The sequence below is a fragment of the Tupaia chinensis genome, unplaced genomic scaffold, assembly GCF_000334495.1.
Source record: "Tupaia chinensis unplaced genomic scaffold, TupChi_1.0 Scaffold000489_1, whole genome shotgun sequence".
NCBI lineage: Eukaryota > Metazoa > Chordata > Mammalia > Scandentia > Tupaiidae > Tupaia > Tupaia belangeri.
Window position 1 is genome coordinate 4,779,317 of NW_006160001.1, and position 17,526 is coordinate 4,796,842.

Below are 17,526 nucleotides of genomic sequence, written 5' to 3' on the forward strand. Positions count from 1 at the left end.
AGGTGATTTCTCGCTTTCTATCTCTCTGTCTCTCTCTGTCTGTCTGGTGAGCACACACGCCCTATAGCAAAAACCTCTCAAAAAAAAAAAAAAAAAGAGACTCTGACTCTACTGAAATCTGAGTGAAAATCTGCTTTATAGCTGACGCTTTGGGCATTCATTTTTCTTTGAACAAAGAATCCCATGACGAAAAGTGCTTTACACCAGTTCTGAGAAATGCTGGAACTGTTAGAACAAGGCTCTTTCCAGCTCCTAAGCCAGCAGCCCTGTGGTCCGATTTCTAGATACATCATAATTGAGAAGCAACTTAAATATTTAATGTAGTTAAGAAAACATTAAGGGGAGTCCATTTCAGAGGCAGAAACGTCTTAAAAACCCTCCTCTCTCATCTCTTTTATTCCTAATGTTTCCCACAGGTCACCACTACCCAATTTTATCTCCTCACCACTCTAAACTCTTCATTACTCTTTTACAGGAGTTCTTTTCCCTCACTTTTTTTTGTCCATCCTGGTTGGCCTGTTTCTTTATTATGTAGACCAGTTGAGCCTACATGGCTTCTTTTAGTTTTTCCATTTTCAGCATTACTAAGGAGAGTTGAGTGTCCTTTATCCTTAGTAAGGAGAATGGGAGAGATTTAAAAATTATGGCTTACATTGTCTTTATTTCTTCTTCCTTAAAGTTTATTTCCTTCACAAGTGAGAGAGAGGGAGAGAGAAGCACCCTCAAAAAAGTCCTGTGCTGTGATCCACCCCCAGCTTCGTCTAGCCCTGGATCATGGGCAATGTATACCTGGCATTTCAGGGTGGTTTCTGGACATGAACCCAGAACTTTTCCATGTGGCTCAGCCTTGCTGAGCACTGTGTTACCAGTGAGCCACCTCCTGGCTCCTGACTTCTTTCTTTACCCCACCACTCGTAATTTCTGTGCTGTGTACACATCTGCTGTTCCTTGCCTGGCACCCTCAATTCTGTTATTGCCTTCCTGTTCTAGGACTGTTCACTCTTGCTTCTTCTTTTGGAAAATAAAACAAGGAAGTGCAGTGGCCTGACCACATAGTCTTTTTTCTCATAAATCTGTCCCGTGACTTTTCTAATAATCTGATTTCTCCTTGAATTCTCCAGTGTGTTAATATAGCCTGACCCGGATGAAAGAAATGCAGGATGGTTGGAGAAGAAGTGACATATAGGAATGAAAATCACGAAATAAATCTATCTTTGCCTTACTAGATATTTTCTTATGTAGGTAATGAACATTCATTTAATATTAAAACAAAAACTATTTCTATATTATTTTTATATTGATATAGTTTTGTGTGATAAAAGATATAGTAAATAGACCAAAGAAAGAAAGATGGAATACCTACTTGATAGCATTTACCAAGATGTTAACCAGCAATAGGTCAGGAATGCTCTTTCCTTTCTTCAGCAACTGTTCTGACTTTGCACCAAGCTGAGCACGCACCGTGAGCTATGAAAATAAAAGATGAATGGAAGAATCCAACTCATTTAAAAGCCAGGTTTCAGATGTAATGAGGGAAAAATGGTTCATGGTCATGTTTTCTGATGAGGACTGATCATTTAGTACAATTCTGGAGCTAGAGAAAAATTTAAGGAAAATTTGTATGCTGGTTTGAGGTTCTTCCTCTAGAGCTTCATCCTCCCAAGATCTTCCTCTTTAACTTTCAGCTGCTCTGGGATTCCCAACCTTCATCCTATGATACCTTAAATGAGAAAGAGTCATGCTTCTACATGAGTTCCAGTCACTCATGCCATCCAGGCTAGGGTGTACTCTTGGGGAAAACCTGCATAAACATGGCTTCTGTCCCATGATGTTCTCTTCTTTCAGTGCTCAAATTCCACATATTTTCTGCCCCCCCCCCTTTTCCTACTTGCCTGTTTGCTGCTCTGCTTTTTTGTTCTTCTTTTGGTCTTCAAATATTTAGCTCTTTTCTCTTTTCTTTTCTTTTCTTTTTTTCTTTTCTTTTCTCTTCTTTTCAACATTTTAAATTGTTAAACTGTAGAAGAGTTAGTCCCATACAATCTACTCCACATTACTAGGACAGGAACGTCCTCAGAATTTATTTCTTAACTCACCATCAAGGTGAGTATTATTCACAGTCATATCTCTACTCAAACCCTGTAAAAGCTCACCCTTTTATTGTAAATATCCTAGTAATTGCCTATAATCCCCTTACCTGAGCTGATTCTTCTCCCTTCTTGCTTATGTCTCTAACCTCATCCCTCCCTACTCGCCCATCCTGCTAGCCAGGCATCCTTATGCATCACAGCTATCATCCAACATCGAGCTATAGTTTCACTGCCCGTAATACTTCCACAGACCCAGCTGGCTGACTCTCTCACCCACTTTAATCACTTTATCCAGAAGGCCTACTCCATTCAACACTACAACCTTCTGTCTTTTCCTGGCCCATGGCCTGCGCTCCTGGTCCCTCTTGGTCCACTTTACTTTTGCTTTTCTCTTGGCACTTACTATTCATATACTTATGAGTTTGTGGTTTATTATCTGTCTCCTTCTATTGGAATGTAAATCCATAAGGGCAGAGAACTCTGTCTTTTTTGTTTAGTGATAGGTCTGAATTAAAACAGTATATAGAATAGGGCCAGCAGATGGCATAGTAGTTATGTCACTGGACTCCCAGATGGCCCTCTGCCATTCAAATCCCAGACCCTGTGGCTTAAAACTCACACTGGGCACATGTGCATGCATACCTAAGATGCCCGGAGGAGAATGGAGAGGAGAAGGGATTGCAACATGGCCATTCTCCCAGGACGTGATTTCTTGCTTTCTGTCTCTCTGTCTCTGGTGAGCACACATGCCCTATAGCAAAATGCTCTCCAAAAACAAAACAAAAAGAAACAGTATACGGGATAAAGTGTGGTCATTGAATTGAATTGAATATGGAATTCGAAGAATTTGTAAATCAATAAATGTAACTATAAAAATATAGTCTTTCAGGGTTGGCAGGTTGCGTGGTGGTTAAGGGTGCTGGGCTCCCACATGGCGAACCATGGTTCGAGTCCAGGATCTGGCAGCTTGCTTTCTCTCTTTCTCTCTCTCTCACTCTGTCCCTCTCTGGTCATATTAAAATAAATGAATAAATAAATAAAGTTAAATAAAATAATTCTTTAAAAAATAGCCTTTCTGCTAATTTATATTTCAAAGATATAGAATTAAAAATTGCAAGTCCCTTTTTATTGCTTTTTCTAAACCCATTTCCTTCCCTATCAGTCATCATATTTATAGTTTGGTGTATGTCCTCCCATTTTTTTTTGATATCTATAAGCAGTTTTGAAATCTAAACTATTATAAAATTGTTTTCCATGATGAAATGCATAATAAAAGTAAGCAAATGTAATGAAAACAGTAAGTGAAATTCTGCTTGGTTAATCTGGTCATTCTACTTGATAATAAAAAAATACTTCCATATATAGTAAAGCAAGATTATTTATAGACACATTAGTTTTCATGAGAAACAATAGTGAGTGAATTATAAATATCTTTTCATGGATTAATTAAAAACTCTGTAATCATTGACAAGATTAAAGGTACATTCTGGAAAAAATATTAAAAGTAAAGAGAGTATGAAAGAAAATACAAGTCGTAAACTAAGTGGTTAAAAAAAGTGCACAAAAATAAGGTAGACATAAATCTAAAATTTAGAAAGCATGTGCTTACTTTCTTATATGGAAAACAGAATGATAATTTCCACAACTTTAGGTATAAATTAGATTAGATAATAATTTTGTACCTAATTTACTATGTTTTAAAATTTTTTAGTTTATTTCCTTTGAGAGAAAGAGATAAAGACAGGCACTCTTGACATGGTCTTCATGCCACCATCCTTCCCCAGGCCAGGATCATGGGTGCACCATGGGCATCCTTGGCATGCTCAGGTAGACCCAAGACAGGAACCTGCAGCCTTCTACCACCTTTACAAAGCAGTATCTCCACTGTCTGTGCATTGATGGCTGGGTCTCAGATTTAATTTAAAACCCAAGAAGAGCAATAAAAACTCTGTTTCATTCCATTTGAAGACACACCAAAAGGTCATGCACGAATCATGACACATTTTAATATACTGACAGACAAAATTAAATTATCATACTTACATCAGAGAAACTATCACTGAATTTGACTTCTTCTGCTTTTGGTATTTCATTAGTATCAGTACCTAGCAATAGGAAAAGTTATGAGAACAAATTTCCAGTGTTTACAACTAACAACCCTTGTGGATATGTGACCCTCTGTGGTTCTGAACTTAAGGATTATCAAATCTAGCTATGCTTGAGATACTCTGAGAAATAAAATGGTCATTCAGCATGGCTTTTATCTTCCTTACACAATGTTAAGTTCCTGGCCACTTTGAGGGCTGGTATTTCCCTTCCTTCCTTCCTTCCTTCCTTTCTTCTTTCCTTCTTTCCATATGGCCTGAGCTCTCATATGCCAGTATCATTAAAAATGCCTTAATACAGTTTGAGTCTAATTTTCCAAGCCAAGCCAAATTTTTCAAGAAACATTGTTAAAATATTATTATTTGCCATAGAGCATGTGTGCTTGCCAGAGAGAGAGAGAAAGCACACTCCAATGGGGTGTGGTCATGTTGCAACCCCTTTTTCTCCACTTCTCCATCCTTTCAGGATTTGGGGCATGCATGCACATGTGCCTGGCATGTTTTCAAGCCTCTGAGTCCAAGATTTGAATTGAATGATCAACAATATGGGATCTGGCTTCCTTAACTACCAGGCTATGGGCTAGTCCACAAAAAAATAATTTATAGAACTTGTATTTTCCTGGATTATTAAGTTATACATAATAAGCATGTCTATAAGTGTACAAATCTAGAAGTCAGAGTGGTTTTAGTTAAATTCTACAATTTAGTTTTCAGAGTTTGTTTATAATTAATTACATCTATAGAATGAAATATATCATAAGATACTTATGAGTGTTTGAAAAAACAGTTAAAATAATCTCTTAAGAAACAAATAACTGGAATAAAGGATAGATAATATTTAAAAAATGGAAAACCAAATTGCTCTAGGAGATTTGTGTGCTCATAGAAAATCTATATATTGTTCAATGGTGATGGGAATAATGATGATGATATAGGAGAATCCGAGCTTCATGCTAGAATCTGAGGAAACTCTTTAGTATGACAAAGCCTTCATCAGCACAGATAAAAATGATATTTAATACTTCAAATTACTTTCTTTCAATGGTCTGCCAAAGATCTGAAGTACTTAAGCCCTGATCCCAAGAGAGATAAAACAATTCCAAGAGAGATAACTTGTTCGGTTTGGACAGTTTGCTTGTGTCGGACTTGTGCAAGGTTGAGAATACAAGTAGGTTTAAGGGAACCAGCAGTTAGCGTAATGGCTATGTCACTGGACTCCCACACAGTCAACCACGGTTCGCGTCCTGGACCCTGTGGCTTAGAACTCACGCCAGGCGCATGTGCGTGCGTGCCCAAGATCCCAAGAGGAGAACGGAGGAGAAGGGATTGCGGCGTGACCATCCCCTCTAGGGGGTGATTTCTCGCTTTCTGTCTCTATGTCTCTCTCTGTCTGTCTGGTGAGTGCATGCGCCCTATAGAGAAAAAAACCTCTCAAAAAAAAAAAAAAAGAATACAAGTAGGTTTAAGAGATCAGATCATATAACTTCCCTTAATAAGAGGAACAAAGACAGAAAGACCCTATACTACTCAGACATAGATGACAAAGGTGGGAAGAAACAATAAAAATACTGCCTCCTTGCAAAGCCAGCAAGAGTAATGATGATTTCTCCTGGTTGTTTTAGTAACAGAAGCAAAATTGACCAATTCGTTTAAGGAAGAGAGTAAAAGAATTCCCTTATAATTTTCGTCTTTTATCCCCATTTGTGGACAAGGGTTACCTTGCTCTCTCTGTCAAACGACTACGTAGACAATTATGTAAATTTCTCTTGTATTCTGTTTCTTTCTCTGAAAGCGCATTTGAGCTAACACGCATGCTGTTCTTGCTGTTGATCTATCTAATGTAAAGGACAGGTAACTTGTTTTGCTGTCTTACTCATTAAACATAGTTTTACCTTCTGTTTCTGGCAATGCTTCACTTGGAACTGGGCCAGCTGAAAATACATTGTGCAGATCCTTTGAAAAGAAGACACACATATATACAGAGCAATTTTAACATTTATATATATACATATATGTATGTGTTTATCACACATACATATATGTATATATATATAATGTGTGTGTGTAATTAAAAAGAAAACCTTGCCAGAGGGCATGTACCCTCACATGAAAGACAGAAAGAAAGGGGAAGAAGAAAGCACCCCCTCATGGGGAATGGTTATGCTTCAGCCTCTTTCATTTCTTCCTCTTTCAGGATTTTGGGCACACACATGTGCATAGCATGTTTTTCAAGTCACATGGTCCAGGACTCAACTACACAGTCAGCCATGTGGGATCCAGCCACTTTAAGCACCACACAGCAGGCTGGCCTAACATTTCTATGTTTTAATAGCCTTCCTAACTTTACTTCTATAAGTAAGAATTTGAGAACATATATACTATTTTATCTATAACATTAATGATATTAAAGAAGACTGAAATGTCAGTCCTAAATAATTTCCAGACACAAACAAAAGTTGATAATAATTGCACTTATAGAAACACACAGTAACCCATAGCGTAATCTGTTTTTTGAATGGCCTTCAAATTACTATGTAAAATACAAGCAACTTCTATTTTAAAAATACAATAGAATCTGAGAAAAAGGTAGAGTTTCTGAAAACCATCTTTAAAAGAACAATCCTAGGGGTGCCAGTTATAACCACTAACTATTCTACTAATTAAAATGGAAAGAGTACTGCAACATGAAGAGATAACCACAATATGAAAACTTTTTCCAGTTATTTTCAGAATTCATAGCTAAATGGTATTTATTTTGCAACCCATACAAATATTCTGGACTAATTTTTCTGCAAATTTATTCAGTTGCAGACTGCATAAAACAGGGAAAAGAGTACTGTACATAGAATTGGGAACCCCAATCACAGTAGCCATCAGTAAGCCTCTTACCCTGAGCAAACCAATTCATTGCTTAAGGTCTCTATTGTCTTCTCTATAAAATAAGGGAGCTGGGCCACATCAAAGAATCAAAACCATAATGAGATAACACCTAACCCCAGAGAAACGGCTAATATTAAAAAATAAAGAATGTTAAGTGCTGGCAAAGGTGCAGTGAAAAAGGAACTCGCCTACACTTTCAATGGGAATGTAAATTAGTACAGTCATTGTGGAGAACAATATGGAGGTTCTTCAAAGACCTACAAATAGAACTACCATGTGATCTGGCAATTCCACTCCTGTATCTATCCAAAGGACAGGAATACACTCTGTCAGAAAAACACTAGCTCATGCATGTTTATTGTTGCGTTATTTACAATCGTTAAGCATAGAATCAACACAAATGTCCAAGAACAGATAACAGATTGAAAAAGTATGGCATATATATACTACGGAATGCTACTTAGCCATTAAAAGAAAGAGAACTTAGAGTTTGATAGAAAGTGGGTGAACATGGAAGATCTAATGCTAAGTGAAGAAAGAGAGGCATTGCATGTCCTGACTTAATATATATCTAATGTCTGCACTCCATGGCAGAAGTGAAAGATTAGAAGGCATAAAGGCATGCGTAACAACTGTTGACACCAGGGAAAAAAAAATAAATGTAAGAAAAAAAGATGTTCAAGGTAGGGATATATTCTCTTATCCATACCCTCATCCCCCAAACCTTCATGGAATAATGTAAGGAGACAGGATACTGCTAGGAACAAGATACAAATAAATGAAGGGAATGTGACACAGGTAATTTGTGCCTGTGAGAATCTCCCCAGCCGTCCAGTTTGTGATCTAGATCAGGGGTTAGTCTTCCTATGGCCTATGGGCCAAATTTGGCTGGATTACTATTTTTATGCAGTTCTTAGCCATCACTTAGGCAGCTGAACACTGTGAGACTGGAGACCAAGTCAGGCATCCATTCCTGTCCCTGCTGGGATCAACTTCTGCTTTGACCACTCTCCAGGGTCATCAATGGTCTCCAACTGCACACTGGAGACCCCAATATTGGCACCTTCCAGCCAGTGTGAATGGTAGAAATTTAGTTTGGGAGTTTCCCCAACACACACATACCACCTCCCAACCCCTGCAATTTAGTCACTCACCCATCCCTACTTACCAGCCAGTGGTTCTTTCCTCAGGAGAATGCCTCCAGCTGGTGACGACTAAGCACAGTGAGCCCACCACACTGAGCAGTACACCCAGGACAACTGGTGTGTGTGTATTCGTGTGCATGGGGTGGAGGGGGAGGGATTATCTCTTTATTTAAACATCCACAAAATCATGATTTTTCTTCTTGGGTCATAAAACTGAAAACATTTACTCTTGGATCATTACAGGAAATAAGTGCAATCTAGAAAGATATTTTAGATTTTACCCAGATTCAAATCTCTAGTGTGCAGAAAAGAGAAGTAGAATCACACTTGCCTGGCTTTCTTTGTTGCCCTCTTGAGGAGCTGGCAGAGTTTCTCCACCTTTCTCAACTGGTAGGGCCTCACTGACTTTTTCATTGTCATGAAATGCTTGGATGGCTTCTTGGACAAGAGCGTCAATAGAAAGTATCTGAATAGGAAAGTCTAAAGTGTAAAAGCAATTTTATAAATAACTTTTCATTTGGGAAATTCACTTTATTGTTCTTGTGTGTTGGCTTCAGCTTATAACACTGTCTTTGGGGCTCCCTGGAACTGTCTTTTAGGTCAAGTTTCTTTTTATTATTGTGGTCAAATTCACAAAACATAAAATAACATTATAATCACTTTTCCAACAGGGAACCCCACACTCTTTAGGCTGTCTCTCCCTAGTGCGCTACTCCTATTCCTAGATACCATTAACTTGATTTTGGTTGCCATGAATTTACCTATTCTAGATATTTTATACAAATGAAGACATGCATTATGTGACGTTTTATATCTGGCTTCTTTCACTTACAATAATGTTGTAAAATTTACCCATGTTGGACCTACATATCAGTACTTCACTCATTTTTACAGCTGAATAATTAAAGCATGGACAGTAAGTTACATGATTTTAAAAAGTTTGATGACGGATATTTCCCAATATATTAGCAAAGGCTCCTGTTTGTTTTCAATAGACATTTGGAGTGATAGGATAAATAGGATCCAATAAGGTAAGAAAAAAAGGAATTTTACCTTTCTGTAGAGACTTTAAAATAGTAGTTTTTCCACTAAATGTTTTTCCCAGTAAGCATCCTTTAATGGCAAACGAAGGAAATTCAGACACTGTTGATTCAACTCGGAGAGGAAGAGACTTCTCAACTAGTCTGTAAAGCACATGGCCCAGTATGCTATTGTTGGAGGGTGGTACGTTATCAATCATCTCTTCTGGTAAGGCCCATTCCCCAACCATGTTCTGCAAAAGTAAGGATCAAATGAGCAAAAGAAAAATATTCTTAAATGTGGAATATAGGCATATAAGAAATTTGAATATTAAAATAAGTCTAAATTAAGCAAATAATAGCAAATCAATACTTTAATGTCAATTAATTATATTACATACATAAATAACAATATCAATAATACTTTCATGTTAGAAAAATGAGCTTCCTTCATAAAAGTAAAATGAAAATTTAGTTTATTAAAGTAGGTATATTGAGGTAATAGAGACATATTGCAATTAAGACATTTGTTTATGTTATCAATAGGCAGATAAAAAACAATAATAGTTTATCTGCTATCTATGCAAATACTACACTTAGTTTAAGATATTTTAAAGTAAGAAATAGAAAAAAAATTTTATGCCTAATATAGTGTTCTGCAAGTCTATGTTTGACTCCCTCCTTTCTGAATAATCAAACGATTAGTGGAAGATGAAAAAACAAAACAAAACTATGGACAACATTCTCTCACCTCATGTAATAAAGCATCTAGAAAATAATTTTAGAAAGACAAACATGTATTTAAAATGAAAAGGACACCTCTGACTAACTCCTAGACTAAAAAGGAAATTAAAATTATAGATCATGGAAAGATCGCTAAAACAATAGGTTTATTAAAAATATGGGATGCAGTCAAACTGAACTCAGGGAAAAGTGCATGCCCTCTTTGCCTAAAATGTCATGATCGAAAAGAAAAAAGAAAAAAATTAAATTAAGCATTAACATAGGAGAAAAAAGGTAACTTTAAACTAAATGATGAACTGGTCCCATAGTCTAATGGTAAAGGGAACCAGATCCCACATGGTAGACCACGGTTTGAATCTTGACCATAGTGGTTTGGAACACACACAAGTTGCTGTGAGTGCGTGCCTAAAAATGAAAGTTAGTAAATGACTAAGGAAAACCTACTGAAATTACTTTTTATTTATTTTCGAACTTATCCATACTGATAATAACGATGAACTACTACTCATTAAGTACACAGGTGAAGAATAGCAAGTATCAATGTTGCAATATAACAGAAATACGGAAAGAGTTTTGGAGACTTCAACATCTTTAAGAAAATACTGGGGTCAGCCAGGTGACGTGGTGGTTAAATTGGCTGGATCCCAGATAGCCAGCTGGTGGTTTGACTTCCAGACCCAGTGGCTTGGAAAACATGCCAGGCCCAAAATTCCAAGAGGTAAATGCAAGAGAAGCAATTTCAGCATGGCATCTCCCTGGGGGAGCTTTCTCACTCTCTCTGTCTGTTATGGTAAGCTCAGCTCATTCACCCTCAAGCAAATTTTAAAACAGAAAATATTACATACAATGCTACCATAGTAAATCTAAATTATTACTGTTTGGTAATAAATAATATCTTAAGAATGTGAAAATGATTAAAATTAATTTAAATAGAATATACATATATATTTTTGAGAGGTTTTTGCTATAGGATACATGCTCTCACCAGAAAGGCGAGAGAGATAGAGAGACAGAAAGCAAGAAATCACCCACTAGGGAGATGGCCACGCCGCAATCCCTTATCCTCCATTCTCCTCTTGGGATTTTGGGCATGCACGCACACATGCCCAGCGTGGTTTAAGCCACTGGGTCCAGGACTATGAACCGAGGTCGACTACATGGGAGTTCAACAATGTAGCTATTACACTAACTGCTGGTCCCTAAATACAATATTTTAAAAGATAAAAGCCATGAAAGAAATAGAGAAATTATCAGGGAACTATACCTAGGAAACTTGAAGACATTGTACAGAATTTTCATTCCTTTATTAAATAGAAATTGAAATATTGTTTAAAGCCTTTTAGACTGTGAAAGAAGATAGCTTTCCAATTAAACAAGACTAATATAATCCTTACACTAGAAATGTAGCAAGGATAATTGACAAAAACAGCATGCAAAAAGAAAACTACAAGTCATTCTCCCTTGAGATTATTTGCAAAATATGCTATTAAAGTCACCATGTATTAACAGATAATAAATATCCTAACTGACATTGCATACACACTTATTAAATTATTGCTGTTATTTTATTGTAATATCATTTTCACGATCAGAGAATCAAGTGATTCTCACACAATTCTTGCATAAGCCTTATTTTCTTTCCAATTTTGTACAAGAAAAACACAAGTAATTTAAACTCTGTAGTTTAAATTACTTTCCAAGGCCACAATAAATAATAATAGTAAAACCTAGATTGGAACAAGGAAGTCAGATTTCAGAACTTGTGTTCATAATACACATACAAGGTTGAAATTGTTTCACCATTATTGAAGAAGAGTTATTTCATGAGTACAAGGCAAGTTAAATATTAGAAAACCTGTTCTTGTATACCACATTAATAGTTTGAAATAAAAAAATAGAAACATATATTCATTTTGATCAACAAACAACTGATAAAATTCAAAATTTATTTCTGATTTAAAAAATACAGGTCAAGAGGCCAGCAGATGGTGTAGTGGTTATGTTACTGAACTCCCACATGGTTGACCACAGTTCAAATCCCAGACCCTGTGGCTTGAAATTCACACCAGGCATGTCTGTGGTGCATTCCCAAGATCCCAGGAGGGGAATGGGGGAAAAGGGATTGTGGCATGGCCATCCCTGGTGGGGGATGACTTCTCACTTTCCCTCTCACAGTCTCTGTCTCTCTCTCTCTCTTTTTTTTTTTTTTTTTTGTGAGGTTTTCACTTTAGCCCCTCCCTCTTTTTTTTTTTTTTTTGAGAGGTTTTCGCTATAGGGCGTGTGCGGTCGCCAAACAGACAGAGAGAGACAGAGAAACAGAAAGCGAGAAATCACCCCCCAGGGAGGATGGTCATGCCACAATCCCTTCTCCTCCATTCTCCTCTCGGGATCTTGGGCACGCACGCACACGCGCACGGCATGAGTTCTAAGCCACCGGGTCTGCGACGCGAGCTGCGGTCGACTACGTGGGAATCCAGCGACATAGCCATTATGCTAACTGCTGGTTCCCAGTCTCTGTCTCTCTTTATCTCTCTCTCTCTGTTGAGTGTGGATGCCCTAAAGCAAAGCAAAACCTCCCCCCCAAAAAGTACAAGTCAAATTAAAACAAAACAAATCTTTTAATAAGTTGTGAACTAAAGATGACTTCTCTGACAGTATCTGCACCAGTATGTAGTGGTGAACCAAAATGAACTGCATATTTTTCATTAAAGGCAGAGACAAGAAAAAGATGCTCACCATTAACATTGTCAGTCACATTATTCTGGAAGTTATAGCCAGTGCAACAAAATATTTATTTTAATTTGTCCAGAGAGAGAGAGAGAAAGTTAGGAAGTAAGTTGCCAGGTCTGGGGCTTGAACCACGTTCAGCCATGTGGGAGTCCAATGCCCTTAACCCATGCCACCTGCTGGCCCTAGTACATATAAATTATTTATCAAACTATTCAAACTTCGAAAATCCTCAGTGTATTACTTTAGTAGTGCAGAAATGTCAAATCATACACAATACTAGAATATTAAAAGTGATGAAATACAAGGTATATTAAGCTTATTTAATCATGTAAATCTCCAAATCCTATCGAAGAGTATCAGTTCTATTAGTACTTCCTCTATTATGTCACTCTATTCAGAATCAACTTAGTCTTCTTGGTTTGAAAAATAGTGACAGAAAAGCAAGAGCAATACCCACTGGGAAAAAAAAGATGAACTTCTTCATCAACAAACATATAGACTCATAAAAGTCAAAAAGGGGAAAAAAATGAAATACAAAGTACATTACATTTCTTTAAGAAACACCAACTAATTTTAGCTAGTCTGGATTGTCTTAAATCAGTTCTTTCTTTTTCTTTTTTTTTTTTCCTAGGAAGAAGATATGTGTCTTTGTCTTGATCATATGTATATAATTTAGCTCAAGTTTTCTAACCATTTACTGGAGGGATTTCATTTGAAAAGCTCTACTTTTTAAATTATTGGCCAATATGAATCACTAATTTGAATGACGTTTTTCCCTTTTCTGTCCTTTTTCCATATAAATATATTCATGATAGAGGGCTTGTATATGCATGAGAGATAAGCCCCTCAACCAGGTTCTATTAGGCCATGGTCTCCTTCTCTGAGTCCTCTAGTTTGTCAAGCTCTTGGGCACTCAAGCATTTGCCCACACAGGTCAACCGGGCAAGAGAGCTGGCTCCCAGCACTGTGCTTCGGTATGCCACTGACTGTGCTGCCAGGCTCGTCCTGAATGGCACTTTTTTTATGCCTACCATGACCAAATAGATGATGTATGGTTAATAAATACTACTGTTACTAAATAGTACTCAGTAATACTACCCTATCACTAAGTAACAAATATTACAGTTTTAAACATTAACTTTTGACTAATTGTACAAACAGTATAAATAGTACAAATTTGTTGACTAATATCAACTAATTGGGTCTACCTGTGGAGCTATTTTTATAAATACACTGAAGTAAGAAAACCTAGCATTAATTATTGATCACTTTATTAGTAGGTCATGTTTGATAATAGTTCAGTAATTATGCCATGTCATGTATGAATAAATACATGTGCATGTTCTTGCCCTTTCCTTTATCAGTATCTTTTTATATCCAATATATGATCAAAAAATGCTTGATCAGAACATAAGTTGTCAAATTTTGTGAGTGCTATGGATAACTTATCTGGTTTGGTGCCAGAATTTCTGATACAAGAACACTGAAGACAAGAAAAATAGTTTTTGAAACAAACAAACAAAAGTAACCCCAACATATTCATAGTAGGTTCTTTAAAACTGGTGACATTTATTAAAATATAAATGTAATTACGTTTGACTCTCACTTCTATACTCACTACCTTTATTTGTAAAAATTATTTCATTTTAGCTCAGTGCCTTTGGTTTTTAGAGTAGTTCTGTACATGATAATTATTCTTAGGCTTTTGTAACAGTTCTGCACATAATAATTATTTTTGTGTTTTTCAAAATTAGCTAAATACTGAATGGATTTGTATGATTATTGGTTACATAAAGATTGATGACTTGCTTCTACTTTCATTCATAGGAGTTGTTTATGCCTATAATTAGACAAATGATAATTATTGTATGTAATACATCCAATCAAAAACTAACCAAATTAGAAAACAGAAACCATAGAAATTATGAAGGCTTACAATAAAATAATTCCAAGGCCGAGTTGAAGTTGCCAAAGTTTTGAGATTTTGAGCTGTCTGTATAGTCATTTAGTGCTTTAGGAAGAAACAGCCTTAGACTTAAATCAGATGACCTGGGTTCCCCTAATACTTCTGCTACTTGCTTGCTTTGCACACTTGCCAATTCTCTCATCTTTGAAATTGATATAATCTTTTTTGCAGGATTGTTAAAAAGACGAAATAAAATAATGCTTTTATATGTGACCCATGGACCACCAACTTTAAATGCTTAACTAAGAAGCTCTCAGACTGCTGCTGGGAAAATGTAATCGTGCTACAGGAGGGGTTACAGCGACCACATTTCTCCCCTACGGGAGAAACCACAGCCATCTTTCACCCCAATGAGAAAAGCATGCTTCTTCAAAGAGGTATCAAAATAGAGCCTTCTTCCATCACTCAATTAGTTCAGAATGTGGCCAAACACCATGAAATAGAATGTTGACCATGAAGAGAACAGAATGCTTAGATTAGGAAAAAGCCCAAAGCCTGGAGATACGCAGATAAAGGATTTTGTGGAACATGTTAAGCAAAATCGCTTTAGAAATACAGCTGGTAATGTTTCTAAGCAAAGATTAGGGATAAAGGGTAAATATCTCAAAGTGGCTAAACTAAGAACATGGTAAGTGAAAAGGAGATGAGAAGAACTGAGAAAAAGGGGGAAATTTAGATGAGAATAAAGATTACTATTATTGTTTAACCAAAATGACCTAAAGAAATTGTACTAGATCAATAGTGAAGAAAAATTAGAAATTTCTACCAAATCCTACTTTACATATTTGTTATCTGTGCAGGTGTGATTAAATTCAGTATATAAAAAATGAAAGAGTCTACTCTCTCAGGTACTGTTATAGAAATACATGTTAGTTTCAAGGTTCTGATACCCAGCTCTAGTAATGACAGCTAAGTATCACCAGGTATAAACTATTGCTTTAGGAAACACCTTTTCCATGTAGATGTGCTCCATGTTACTAGTACTTGATTTATGTAAAATTTCACACACTTATGGGAAATAATTATGAAAATGTCTTTAATTTTTATTTTCAAATGTGTTCGTTTACAGAGGGAGATGGATAGAGAGGGTGAGATGGAAATCCAGAGAGACAGAGATATGGATGAGCATCCTCAGGAGACTCTTCACTCTGTGATCTGTGTAGTTGAAACTGGCACACATGTGTGCACCTGGCTTGCTCAAGGAGGTCCCTGGACACAAACGCAAAACCTTTTCCAAGTGGATCCAGCTGTATTACCACTGCGCTTCTGCCTAGTCCCAAGGGTGTTTAATTTTAATATTATTATTTATACTGTGCCTGGATAAATATACTTGGCATTCATTTTGAGAAGTTTTAAGTGCAAGACTAAAGATCCACCACCTACTGAGTCCATATTTCCTTGTGAATTCTTGTCTATCTACAGAGATTGTAAAATAAAACAGAGAGTAGCCTCTGCCCTTGGTCAAAAGTCGCAACTTGTTCAGTAACAATTTTTTTTCTTTTTTCTTCATTGATCTGCACTGACTTTTCCAGAACTTGAATTCTGAATCATGCCCATGGTATTCCCCATTCTTTCCATCTTTACAGATTACCTGAATTCATTGACCACTCTGCTTTCAAGGCTGGATCCAATGCACCTACATGACTCCCTAGCCTGTTGTAGGTACCTAATGGTTAGACTTCTTATTCTAGTTACTTCCAGTCTGTCATAGCCTTTTTGTTTCCTAGGATTTAGTGTGTAGTATCTTTTGTTAGTTTGTGATGAACCACAGCCAAAAGCATCATGAACATCTATAAACAGCAGCTGCTTAGGAGGAAATGTGCTTGAATGTGGGCAGAGGTACACAGTTCAAGGGCAAGCAAAAGATCTTCCATGTATCCAGTAGATTCTTCCTTTTATTCTAATTTTGCCCAAGTGATTGAATGTTGTTTCTAGTGGGGATGCATGGTTTTTTAACAGATTCCATTTATTCGCTTGTACATGATTACTCTTGGAACAAAGCCATGTGTGTCTCATTTTCATTTCTTGTCACTTCCAAACATCCACATTGGGAATGGAACTTCCTCACCCACTCTTTTAAAGAGGGAGGAGACATAGCTACATTCAATAACATTGAGTTATGCCAATGATAGTGATACTCAGATGCAGCTTTTGTAGAGTAGTTGCATTGGTCTGCAGGTACACAAGATCCATTTACCAACATCTGAATGAGTTGATGTGCCCCAGATATTTCAGTTCTGGTGAGTTCTAAAAATCAAATTCAATTACCAATACATTTTTTAAAAAACAAAGCAGGGGGCAGCAGATGGCATAGTGGTTAAGACACTGGACTCTCACATGATTGACAGAGGTTTGAATCCCAGACTGGCATCTTGAAACTCATGCTGAGCACCTCTACATGCATGCCAAAATCCTGAGAGGAAAACGGATGAGAAGGGATTGCTATGTGGCCATCTCTCCTGGGGGGTGATTTCTCATTTTCTGTCTGTCTCTCTCTGTCTCTCTGGTGGGTGCATGAGCCCTATAACAAAAGATCTCTTTAAAAAAAAAAGTTAAAACAAGTGTCTTTTCTCCTAAGAAAGAGAAAGGGTCTCCCAGAGGGCATATAAACTTATGCTGATTTCATCTGTTAGCTCTTCTTGAAGCACAATCTTTTTACTTATATTTGATAAAATCCCCCAGATTGTCTTAATAGAGTGGTCAAAGGTTTTGAGACAGAAATTTCTAATAAAATGACTTTCAAACATTCCATACATAGTAACTCCACCAAATGAAGCTCTTCCTGTTTAGAAATAAAGTCAATGCACCATGATTCTGCCAGAACAGGACACCAAAGCTGCCTTCATTTTG

General features: G+C 36.8%; 1 protein-coding gene across 1 annotated transcript in view; it reads right to left on the minus strand.

The window, feature by feature from the left end:
• The window catches only part of SPEF2 (sperm flagellar and cilia associated 2), a 210,248-nt gene that overhangs the window by 125,792 nt on the left and 66,930 nt on the right, over positions 1–17,526 (minus strand). The window contains exons 11-15 of the mRNA XM_006156330.2: positions 9,271–9,490; positions 8,549–8,697; positions 6,085–6,145; positions 4,131–4,192; positions 1,364–1,467 (exon numbers count right to left, since the gene is read on the minus strand). Of these exons, the coding sequence (XP_006156392.1) occupies positions 1,364–1,467; positions 4,131–4,192; positions 6,085–6,145; positions 8,549–8,697; positions 9,271–9,490 (596 nt within the window). The remainder of the gene's footprint in view (positions 1–1,363; positions 1,468–4,130; positions 4,193–6,084; positions 6,146–8,548; positions 8,698–9,270; positions 9,491–17,526) is intronic.